At 30.5% G+C, this 13,188-nt stretch overlaps 1 protein-coding gene across 2 annotated transcripts in view; it reads left to right on the top strand.

The window, feature by feature from the left end:
• Positions 1 to 13,188, top strand: part of LOC136970682 (casein kinase II subunit alpha) — a 58,525-nt gene that overhangs the window by 25,543 nt on the left and 19,794 nt on the right. For both annotated transcript variants that reach the window (XM_067265149.1, XM_067265148.1), the window contains exons 4-8: positions 719 to 820; positions 4,363 to 4,413; positions 7,265 to 7,324; positions 7,461 to 7,544; positions 11,669 to 11,779. In XM_067265149.1, coding sequence (XP_067121250.1) covers positions 719 to 820; positions 4,363 to 4,413; positions 7,265 to 7,324; positions 7,461 to 7,544; positions 11,669 to 11,779 — 408 coding nt within the window. The remainder of the gene's footprint in view (positions 1 to 718; positions 821 to 4,362; positions 4,414 to 7,264; positions 7,325 to 7,460; positions 7,545 to 11,668; positions 11,780 to 13,188) is intronic.

The raw sequence follows: 13,188 nt of genomic DNA, 5'->3' as shown, positions 1-13,188 counted from the left end.
GTGAGTCACACAACTGTGTATCAACATTATGGAAAAAAATGTTTACTTCAAATACTTTAGACAGTATATAACTGTCCTCCTGAGGCAAAATGGAGAACAGAATGTTAGAATTCTAGAGACAGAACATTTTCAAATTGCCTCTAGCACATGAGCATGGAACATAATAACAAATATAAAATTACAAAAATTATCTGATATTACATAATCACCATTAGAGGATCTGTGTACAGTTAGATCCAAGAAAGAAAGAAATATTTTTGTTTTTCTCATCCCCTTTAGTAAATGAAGTAGTTGGGAAGATGGCTAATGTGATTGTATAAACTCTAGTAACTCTTCATTAGAGCCTTCCCATGCCAGCAACACATCATTGACATACATTTTTTCCATAACCCCAATAGCCAGTTGTGACTTACTTTTATTATTAGTATTTGGTATTTGTTGTTGTTTATATTTTATTACTGAATATCCATCCAAAAAAATTTATCATTTTTTCTCTGTTTAAAGAAAAAATAATTGCTTATTAAGTATTTATATTATTGTAATTCTTGCATAATTATATCTTAGTTTTTAAATTTAAAGATAAGCATTATTATTGAGAATTGACATGTCAGAAAGGTATAATTTATCAATCATCGAAAATTAGTGATTGATTAAAATATTTTTTATTGTTGAAGTTATATATATGTAATAAATATTTTTCCATCTTATTTTGTTTCAGCCAGTAAAGAAAAAGAAGATCAAAAGAGAGATAAAAATATTGGAAAATCTTCGAGGCGGTCCGAATATTATTTCCCTACAAGCTGTAGTTAAAGATCCAGTGGTTAGTAAAAACAGCTAGTATATTATTAATGTTAAGTAAGTTCCTCAAACGAATATTTTATGAGAAATTAAAATTATTTTTCCTTTAAGCTTGTATGAAGGAACAAAGCTGTTGTAAATAAATTTTTCACTGTTGAGAAATTTTTTAAAAATTTTGAATATGCCATTATTTCCATGCACCTTGTAATAATTGGTCATATGAATAGTTTATATACTTTAATACGATTAAAATTGACTAAACTTATCTTTTAATTAGTTTGAATTGTCTAAACTTATGGACATTGTTCAAGTAAAGTTTCTTCATTTATAGTTTGCTTAAATTCTATTCAAAAATATAATTCTTGTAAACATGACATTAATACCACAAATTTCCTTTTTCACGTTTTTGAGAAATTTCTTGTCTAGTGAACAGCGTAAAAAGTTATATTGTTAAATCAAATTCTTTATAAACAAGGGGGATAAAACTGAATGAAATTCTTTCTTGAATGTATTGAATGTTAGATTTCAAAAATGGATTAAAAGAATAGGTGCAGATTTTTTTTTAAATTTAGTTTTGTTGCTTAATGGAGATACTGGTAAATGAACAAAATTTGAATTTTCAAAATATTATGTAGTATGTTAGCTGTAGTTTTACAACAATATAATACAGTAAAACCTGTATAAACCAGAATTGCTCGGTACCAAATTATTTCAGATAAATTTAACATAGTCACATTCATTTCTTTTTAATAAAAAATTACTTTAACATAAAGTTTCGTTACTAGGTTTAATTCAAACTAAAGATGGGATTATTCAAATGCAAGAATTGAGAACTATTTGATCGCAAAAAGTTTTCATTGTTTCTGTAAACTCCTGCTTGGTGTTTGGATACTCCTCAGATGCAATTCTTATGTGGGAATAAGTCAATTCAAGTACAAAAATATGCATCTTTCTCTGCCATCAGAGAAAAGTGTTAGTGTTTGGTTCTAATTTCGTTACATTAATACAGAAACGGAATTATTCTATGGTCTGGCATCTCAAGGAATTTTAATATATCAATTAATTGTTTACTTCAATCAGGTAATTACCAATACAGGTACTCCTCACTTTACGACCTATCTGCTTAACGACCACTCGCACTTATGACCAATCCAGTTTCGACCTGCAATTTGGAGAATCCCCTTTCTCGGCTTGAGTGTCGGTCAGTGGCAAATGGTGACATGCTCACTAAGCGTACTGTAATAGGCTTGCGCATACTATAATAGGCAAATAGCGTACTATAATAGGCAGTCAAGGTTAGCAGCCTGCCGCCCTGGGGGACCCGGGATCGAATCCAGATGGGTCAAAAAATCCCAGGGAATTTTTCGGGGGTGGTGCATCCGGATATGTCGGTCCCTGTCCCTCACCACCCGGCCGCCCCATTGTGGGCCTGGCTGAACCCATAATAGGCTTGCTATAAGAGGCCCTCTTAGGAAAGAGGGCAGAAAGAGTTAAAGGGGGAAAAAAAAATCTATAATAGGCAAATAGTGTACTATAATAGTCTTTTTATGAATAAATTTGAAGTTTGTTGCATAATTTGTATAATTTTACAACAATCCTATATTCCCGGCGCAAGCTCCTCGCTTATCGACCAATTCGCTTAACGACGTAGTCGTCGGAACGGAACTCGGTTGTAAAGTGAGGAGTACCTGTAATGCTAATCAACTTGTTTTTGAATACGTCATACTAGTTAGTTACTAATGACTCTGTTGAAAGTTCTCAGTTCTTTAAACGAGAGTAGAATCAAATATTTTTATCTAGCCAGAGTCTGATGTCCCCTTGTCACAATTTTCATTTTCATCTCTGACGAGGTTTGAAGGAATGACTGTTTTACCTGGAGACAATTTACTTATTTATCTGAATGGAATTGTAATTTTCCACTTTATACAGATTAAGTTTATATTCTTCATACCAAGAAACCTCTTCTGTTTCCATGTTGGATGGGTTTTGGGCATATAGTAAAATTTAACATAAAAAATTGTTCTGTTCTGAAGAATTTATGTTTTATTCAAGTTCTATTTTGGACAGGTCTTCCTGTGTTCTATGTAAATATTTAACACTAGCATAATAAAATATACAAAATTTTACTTATCCATTTCGAATTTGACTTTTATAAATAATAATACAGTTTTAATTTTGTGCTGTAAGTGTGCAGGATTGTATTTAATTTGAAACATTTTTTTCTCGAGTGTATGGAATTGATAAAGTAATACTCACTAGTTCCTTTGTTTTTCTGACACTGTTGTTGTTTATTCCTGTTGATCTTTTCGTTAACATTAATTATAAGTGATTTAGAAGTATTATGAGTATTTTGAATTGTTTCAAGCATTTAGTCTTACATTTTTGTTACTTACAATTTTTAAGTAGAAGAGTATGGTAGAGTTTTGATTAACCATAACCAAGGTTTTACATTATCCGAGGTAAATCGTGAAGAATGTCTTGTCGGTAAAGACAAAAGAATGTAATGCAGTATAGTTTGTTTCACGAATCTTGGTTGGTTGGAGTGTAACTCTTGGAAGTGGCTCTAGAAGTTTTAAAAACCAATTTACTTTGGTCACTTTTCATGGCAAGGTAAATTTTGAAAGGATTAAATGAAATTGTAAGTTCAAAAAATCTAAGTAGCCTTTAAGACTGGTTTTACTTGCATTATATATTTTGATGATGATGATGGTTTTACTTACATTAAATAAAAACAGGGAGAAAAAGGATTTATCATATTTATGTTTAAAAAATTAATCTGTTGAATTTTATTGTTTAAATAAAGTTAGTGAAATTCATTTAAATGATGATATTTTCATTTGGTCGTAAACGTTCATAAAAGTCTAGAATAAAAAATTTTTATGATTATATATAATGTAAATGATTGCATTAAAATGTTAATTATAATTGACAAAAACATAAATTGCTAATGTAAATTGTTCTCAGGCAGTTTTGTTCCTTGTCCTAAACAAATAAAATAATATTACCTAGTAGAACAAAAGTTCTGTAGTTTGTTAAGACTAAAATAGTTTTTAACAAACTTTATTTTATTCATTCGGTTTAGAGTTTGAATAAAAACTCTGAATTGAATGATTTGTTTCCATTCCTTTCAAACAAACTCTGCATTGAGCCATTAGAAGACATTTCCAGAGCCTTTAAGCATCATGTAATTATAATTAGGACTTTTACAATTAATTGAAGGCTTTTATTTTAGGATATGCTGTTGGTTATTTCCATAAATAGAAAGTTACACAGAATGAATGTCTTATTAGAACTATAAAAATTAACAATACATTTTGTCCTACAGAACGAGTTCCATGTTGTAACGCACATAATTATTACTCTCATTTATGTAACAGATGTACTGTTAACATACTACATATTGCAGAATTAGTTTTCTATGATTACTCTCTTAAAGTAAAAATTTATTTTTAAAACATTAATCTAAGATTGTGTAATTTGAAAAGAAGTATATTTTTTTAAAGGCTTCATTTTAACATAAATGTGAAATTTAATAAATTGCCGTTTTCAATCATTTATTTTCAGTCTCGGACACCAGCATTAATATTTGAACATGTGAATAATACAGACTTCAAGGTATGTAAGTGATCTTTAATTATTTTATAACAAACTGAGCTTAAAAATACTATATAAAAAATAATTTTAGGGATTTTGTCAGATATAAATACGGTTGTTTGAATTTTAAAGTAGTAAATCAATGGTGGCTAAAGTGTGGCTTGTGAGTCAAATACCTGTAGTGTCATTTGTACAAGATTATATGATTATTAAGATTTTAGATTAAAAAAATCTACATAACATTAGAAAAGTTAGAATCACGAGATAAACAATACGATGTCTATGCAATAAACTTAACGTGACTGCTACAAGCGAGAGCGACAAAGAAAGTAGTACTTCAATATAGAATCATAATTGAAATGATGTCATGAAACCTGGAGCATGAATACTCCTGGAGGTACATGAAAAAACCTGTAGTTGCAGACAAATGTAATCTTAAATTGGCTATTTTTTCAATTTAGAAGTTTATACATAGGCAATTCAAAATTTTCCAGTCTCAGGTCCATAAAAGTTTAATTTTTTTATGGTATTTACAATAATTTATACATCTCTGAATATCTGAGTTCAGTTGCCTAAGTTTAATCTTTTCCTATCAATTTTTTTCATGTGTGTATTACTAAAATCTGTTAGTGTTCTAAATTGAAAATTTATAATTAAAAATCGATAATTGCATAGTAATAATTGAAAACCGTTTGATAACATTATTTAAATGCTTTAAATCTATGAAGATTTAGGGTATTGGACCGGAAAAGGTTGAGAATTGTTTCTACGTTATTTTGTCACGTTATTCACTTGAATTTTGTTTTTTTCGTGTATTTCATTTTATATGTATACACCGACATTCCGTTAACCTGGCATCATCAGGATCGACGTGGTGCCAGGTTATCGAATATGCCAACTTATCGGATGATGGAATTTATTCCAGTTTTTTCGATTCCCTGGACACAATTTTACATATCCCTGCATGTAAAAACTGTACAAATCTGCCTTTTATGATAGTTTAACATGCCATTTTAATTTTTCCAGATTATTCCTACCATTGATTGGTTTTAAACAAAAACACACTAATTTTACTTTGTTCTTTGTACACTTTTATCTATATGTACTCTATATTCTATATATTTTACATATTAAAAGCAAAATGTTTGGTCTTCACCAACTGAAATCTAAAACTTTACAAAGAATTGTCATAAATAGAGACTCAACTTTGACTGCCTGAATGGAAATAACCAAATCAATCAAGACTGATAACAAGTACTTTTTCCATACTTTCAGAAATATTATGTTTCAATTGATTTGATTTTAATTAATTATGATTTAATTTATGATTGGGCTGTAATTTGAAAAAATTGTAGACCTATAAATTCTCACTGTTGTCCGTTTGTCTCTCATTAATTTTGAGAAGGGAGTTAGATACATGAAATTAGAGACCAGATATGGAAACTTTAGGATTAGGTATATACGAACTTCCGATGCAAATGGAAGTCATGTTTTTTCAATTCAAAACCTTCCCCCTGAAAGCAGTTAATAGATGACTGTCACAATTCTATTGTTAAATAAAAAGTATGATGTACCAGGGGCAAGCCACTAATAATTTGAGGTGGAGAGCATATATTTTAAATTAAAAATTGCAGCCCAACATTGTGTCAATGTCACAATAAATAATTGCTCGTTTTAGTTTTAGTTTTGGTGTAAAGGCCAGAGTTTAAAATTTTTAAAATTTAATTATTATTTTTAGTTTTAATTACTTAGTTGCATATAAATACAGATGAATACCCAGTGCACCGATACTCCCTCCCCAAAAGACAATCTGGACATGCCGGCTTATCTGGTTTGCAAGCATACTGGATGTTGTGTTAACAGAATTTCACTATATTTATTATAACAATTACACTATTATCATCAGCTGTTAGTTTTTGTCAGTGGTGATTAGGATGCAGTCTTCTCACTAGCCATTCCTATTAAATATACAGCTGACCCTTGATAATCCGTCGCTTTCGTAATCCGACTCACCTCCCATCAAGGTCACCATAGTACCTGTCTCGTTACGTGTCTGCTTGCACAGAAGGATGACGCGACATGAATCTCCCCACCCAATTCTTACACGATGACACATTTCTTGTGTTTTCCGTGAGCAGTTCTGTACGTACTGTATTATTTATGCCTATACATACTGTATGTACATTTATTGGCTTCCATATTTCTTTTAATAAACATGTTTTAGTTAACCGAAATGGGTGTTTCATTTCCATATTAACCTAGGCAGCATTTTACTCATAACATGTAGGAATATTATAGGCTACTGCTAGCAAAACAATGCCAAATATGTAATCACTTTCGGTAATCCGGACACTTTTGGTAATCCGACACCCCTTTGGTCCCATACCTGTCGGATTATCAAGGGTCAGCTGTATATATAATTCAGAATTATTGGCATTGTATTTTGGCCACAAAGAACCATGATTTATGGAACAATTTTTTTTATCTTGCTACAAGTTTTTCATGCCAAAATATACGTAAAAATAAAAATCAATTTTTTAGAATTAATGTTTTATGACTATTATTATATAAATATCATAAAGTAATTTTCAGAATGGACATAATTTTCACATATTTTTCTTATCATTTATTATAAATATAGTGCTGTTTACAATTTTTTTTTAATTCTATAAAATTGCAGTTTGATTCTTGGTGTTTTTTTTCTTGTGAAATATTTAATTAGATCAGTGATAAATGGATATTGTTTTATTTACGTACCTATAATGTGTATGAAATGTATTGAATGTTTAGAATTACAAGATATTATTTTAATACTTTAAAATAAAATTTTTATATACTTAAAATAATTGTTGTATTTATAATTTTTTCCCAGCAATTATATCAAACTTTGACAGATTATGATATTAGGTTCTATCTCTACGAATTATTAAAGGTATTTATTTTTGGTTAATATTTTTAAATAATAAAATTAAAATACTAATTATTTACATTTTCAAATCAGCTTAATGTTTAATAAAATTTTTCAGTACTTAAAAAACATTAATAAAAATGTTTTTAATGTTATTTAGGCATTAGATTATAGCCATAGTATGGGAATAATGCATAGAGATGTAAAACCTCATAATGTAATGATTGATCATGAAAATAGAAAGGTAAGTATTTCATTTTGTCACTATTTAATTTAATTTTATTAATTTGTTGCGCAGTATCTACTAGTTTGAATCTGATAAAAAGTTGATAGATTATGTAATAATCTTAAACTTATCATAAACTACACTTACACGTTGTGGCGTTACCGTGGTGAATTGTTAAAATATAAAGATGTTCACTTTAACTTGCAATCACAAACAGTAGTACAGTAGAGAGTCGTTAATCAGTTAATCGGAACCCCGGTAATCGGAACGATTTTCAGTCGGACTGTGTCGTGCTGAATCGAACGTTTTTGATACTAGATTTACTTCTAAAGTATAATTTTCATGTTTTTATATTCTTCAATATATTTATTTTGTTTGTACAAAATGAAGAAATAATTTTTAACGATACGATAGCCTCGATTATTATTATTAAAAATTTTCGTTGGGCTTAAAATTGACGAAAATTCAACACGAAGCGACACGCAATGGAGAAAAATTCAACACGAAGCAACATGCAATGGAGAAAAATTTGGACATTGGACAGGTTAATGTATTTTTTTGTACATAATCGGTAATCGGAACAAATCACTAATCTGAACAACCCCAGTCCCCAGTTGATTCCGATTAACGACTCTCTACTGTGGTGATTTTTCCAGACATACTAGTTTTATCATGGGCATTTTCATCAAATTGAGTTACTTAGTTGTTCTTCCATGATATTCTCAAGCTGTATTTTATCCAACTGACTTTAAAAATTCAGTTGAAAAATTTTTTCACCATCACAGGCCCTCAAAAAATCACTACAGAAGATTGCAGCCTTACACGTGTGATTGTATACAATTTTTTTGTATTGATGCCATGGGGTCTCATGATTGCTGCAAGAGGTAGGAATGACGTTGAATATTTGTCAGGTATGAATGAGGTAATGATGTGTAGTCTGGAAGTAGCTGTGACCTTGAATGTTTGTCTCTAAGATAGTGGAGTATTCTGACTTTCAATAATGTAAATGTTTTCATGGCTTTATTTTATGCAAAAATACAGAAAAAATAATTTTTTGTATTTCCGAGAAACACCTTGCCCCCTTTCATTATTTATTTCTCGAATTAGTTTTTCATTGGTCCATGATGTCACAGTTTTTAAGGGAGCCCTGTTAAGGACATTGTTCTGTAAACAAAACAATGTATGATATTGAAATTTGGCACATGCAAGGAAGACACATTACAGGATTTTTCAGTATCATCAAATTATGCTGTATACTTACGTGTGAAAAACAGGGCTGCGGAGTCGGTAAAAAAAAAACACTCAACTCCAGCAAAATTAAATACTGAGTCATTCAATGGGGGGCAGAGGTGTTCATAGAGGGGTACCCTACTCTAAACTCTAAAAGGAACCCCAGACATCTACCTAAATACTTTTATACGTAGGCTGTTTTTTTTCCAAGCTCTGATGGTCCATAAAAAAAGACAAGTGTAAATAACAAAATGAATTTATTACCAAAAGTTATGTACAGACATGGTTACTTTTCAACATAATCACCGTGAAGATTGAGAAATTTATATCTGTGCACGAGCTTTTCCATCCTTGTCATAGAATGTTGCCGCCAATGACTCGAGATGGGCCCTAACATTTTTTTGAAGATCGTGATTAGTCTTGAACCTCTGCCCTCCTAGCCACTTTTCCTGTTCAGGAAAGAGGTGGAAGTCACTCGGTGCTAAATTGGGGCTATATGCTGGGTGTTTAAAGGTGGTAAAGACTTTCACCTTTCAGACTTCCACCCAGCTTAAAACTCTTTAATGTGTGAAGACTTCCATCTCTTTCCTGAACTGAAAACCGCTAGCAAGGCAGACGTTTGAGACTGCCTTGCTAGCTGAATGAACTAATGATGATCTTCAAAACAATGTTGTTAAGGCCATCTCAATTCACTGGCGGCGACATTCTATGACAAGGGAATGGAAAAGCTCGTCCACAGATATGGCAAATGCCTCAATTCTCACAGTGATTATGTCGAAAAGTAACCATGTTTGTACCTAACTTTTGGGAATAAATTCATTTTGTTATTTACACTTGTCTTTGTTTTATGGACCATTGGAGCTTGAAAAAACTGCCCTCGTAGTTAGTATTTTTAATATTTAACTTACATTAATATTTATTTGCATAAAAAATTAATTTTTAACAAATATTTAATAAGAAGAGTAAGGGTGTGATAAAATTCTACAGCTACATATATTTGACAGCATTTGCATTTCAATTTTACCCTTTCAGAAAAGTTAGTCCAACTAAAAAGTGTGCAATCTAGCTACTTCAGCCCCTTGTTTAGAAAAGAAAAATATGAACTCTGATCAATTAGTTTTGCTTATTCAGGAAAATAGAGTACTTATTTAGAGCAGGGATAATAAAAGAATGATTCAAAAATATTTAAATTCAGTCAGGTCAAAATAATTTAACTACTAAACACAAACACTACATACAATAGAGCATCGTTTATCCAAATCAATTGGGGACTGAGGTTGTTCGGATAACTCATTATGTACAAAAAAATATATTAGCCTATCCGATGTTGAAATTTTTCTCCGTTGCGTGTTGCTTTGTGTTGAATTTTTCTCTATTGCGTGTCGCTTCATGTTGAATTTTCGTCGATTTTAAGCCTAACGAAAATTTTTATAATAATAATCCAGGCTATCGTATCGTTAAAAATTATTTCTTTATTTTGTACAAACAAAATAAATTTATTGAAAAATATAAAAACAAAAAAATTATACTTTAGAAATCAATCTAGTATCAAAAATGTTCAATATAGCTTTAAAATTTGTATTTTTATGTATGAAATATATAGTACATCGATGAATTTAGTCAAAATACGATGTACTGTATCAATATTATTAGTAGACTTTTTTTCTGGCTGTAACTGTTTTTCATAATTGAGTCTGTTCGGCAAATGTACATAAGGTGGCATTAGCACTATCAGAAATATAGGAATTTGACTTTTGTATTGATAATATCTAAAAAGTAAATAAATTATGTAATATCACGTAAACTATACAGATTTAAAATAATAACAAAATTACGTGGTTTATTTCTATTTTTTCGATCTCAGTTAAGCCTAAATCATAATCACGACATTTTCGTCAGATAAATCAGTATAATTGGCAGTATATTTGTTGATTTTTAATTAATGAATTCGAACAATTATTAGTTAGTACGTTAATGCGCCATGTCTAAACTTAACTCATATATAAAAAATAAAATAACTCGATATTCGCTTGTAAAATATGGCGACGAAACTTCAAATCAGACGATGATCACGATTGTATGAAATCACTTACATTTCAAATTTCTGAATAAATAGTGCCCACCGTTTATTAACAGACACACTAAAATACACAAAGAAATTGTATTTTCATTGCTGAAAATGTAATGTTACGTTTTAAAGCTAGAAATAACTTAATGTATAGAAGAACGTAATAATATGTTTTTCGTAAGTCTTCACTAAACGTAATACAGTAGAGAGTCGTTAATCGGAATCAATTGGGGACTGGGGTTGTTCAGATTAGTGATTTGTTCCAATTACCAATTATGTACAAAAAAATACGTTAACCTGTTCAATGTTCAAATTTTTCTCCGTCGCGTGTTGCTTTGTGTTGAATTTTTCTCTATTGCGTGTCTCTTCATGTTGAATTTTCATCGATTTTAAGCCTAACGAAAATTTTTATAATAATAATCGAGGCTATTGTATCGTTAAAAATTATTTCTTCATTTTGTACAAACAAAATAAATATATTGAAGAATATAAAAACATGAAAATTATACTTTAGAAGTAAATCTAGTATCAAAAACGTTCGATTCAGCACGACACAGTCCGACTGAAAATCGTTCCGATCACCGGCGATTCCAATTACCGGGGTTCCGATTAATGACTCTCTACTGTATTACATTCGTAGCAGAGTAAGTGTTAAAGTAGAATTATTAACTTGGATTCAGATGTTTTGTTTAGAAAATTATTATAGTTTTCATTAATTATTGATATTTTAATGTAAAAGTATTTACTACACAATGATAAGTTTATGATAATCACGTATGTTTATAAACTTGTTACTTTAATGAAATAAATGCAAAATAATTTATTGCGAATAAATTATTTTCAGTTGAGACTTATTGATTGGGGTTTAGCAGAATTTTATCATCCTGGACAAGAATATAATGTTAGAGTTGCATCTCGGTATTTTAAGGGTCCAGAACTTTTAGCTGATTATCAGGTAAGTTTATTAAATTATAAGATTGAAATTAGTATCGCTAATTAGTTTTAATTATTTTAATTATGTTATTAAAAAATATGAAGTCTTAATTTGAATAATAATATAAATATATAATACATTGTGTCTGAAAAGTCTTGTATCACAGGTGAGTTTACAAAATTTGTTCAGTGTGATTGCCTTTGAGTTCAAAACATATTTGGATATGGAACTTCCATGTTATTTACATCTCTATAGTAGTATTAATGTTAATGTAATGGCATTCATCTTCAGTCTGTTTTCGTAGATGGGTTAGGTCAGGGATGGGCAACCTGCCACTCGCAGTAATATTTTTGCGGCCTGCGTAAAATATGAATAAATATATCGGTTTCCCAGCTTAAGGAAGTATGCAGCAAAACTTCAAATGTTATTTTCTACAACTTATGTATGTGTATAGTTTTTCCACAATGAATTTAGTAAAAATTAAAACAAAAAACTGGCTAACAGACACATCAAAAACTAATTTAAAGCTAGCAGTGACTAATATTTAATGAAATATTTCCAATATATTGTGTTTACATCAGTTCCAGAAGCTAAATTAAGTATACCTATGCTAGTTGATAATTATATATAAATAAATAATTGTGATTTACCAAGATTTTTTTTTACTCCTTTCTCTTGTATGCGGCCCGCGTCAATTCAAAAGTTTTGAAATGCGGCCCTTATGTAGAAAAAGGTTGTTCATCCCTGGGTTAGGTCATGAATCTCCACTCAGTATATCTGTGACTTAAAATAGTAAAGTCAGGTAGTAGAATTAGGTTGGGAATTGTGAGAGCCCACTCTTTGGGTCCTTTGCTGCTGATCAACCTATTGGGAAAGTTGTTGAGCCAATGTAGTGAAGCATCATTTTGCATAAACCATTGGGTATAAGCTGATCTTTCATCATTGTCAAGTATGTTTCACCTTGAATATCTCAACCTCACTGAATCAGAAAAGAATAGTCCAGTGTGTGCCATTTTAAATTTGCATTGTTTCATGATTTTCTGCTGTCCTGTTCAATGTTTCCAGAGTATCAATGTGGGTTCTCATATGACCTGAATTGGAATTCTGTTTGTTAACTTCTCTATTTGCATAATGTTTTGTCTCAGTGGAGAAGAGCACATTACTAAGGATATATATGCTCAAGGAACCATTTGCATATCTTTATCTCATGGTCAGGATCATCATCAGTCAAACACTAGAGAAAATGTAGCTTATATGGATAAAATTTCTATTTCAGAAACACTGGTGAAGTTTGGAACTGAACATATCAAAGAGATATGTATATTCAGTTCCAAATTTATGCACTTTAAGTACTTTGGACTGGCATTGACAAGACTTTGCCTAGATTGTTTCACAGACCACCAGTGAGGTGCTTGGATGTTCAGATTGCA

Source organism: Centruroides vittatus, unplaced genomic scaffold (genome assembly GCF_030686945.1).
Source record: "Centruroides vittatus isolate TY-2023 unplaced genomic scaffold, ASM3068694v2 contig_2104, whole genome shotgun sequence".
Classification (NCBI taxonomy): Eukaryota; Metazoa; Arthropoda; class Arachnida; order Scorpiones; family Buthidae; genus Centruroides; species Centruroides vittatus.
The sequence above is the reverse complement of the archived record's forward strand: the minus strand, read 5'-3'. Positions and strand labels throughout refer to the sequence as shown.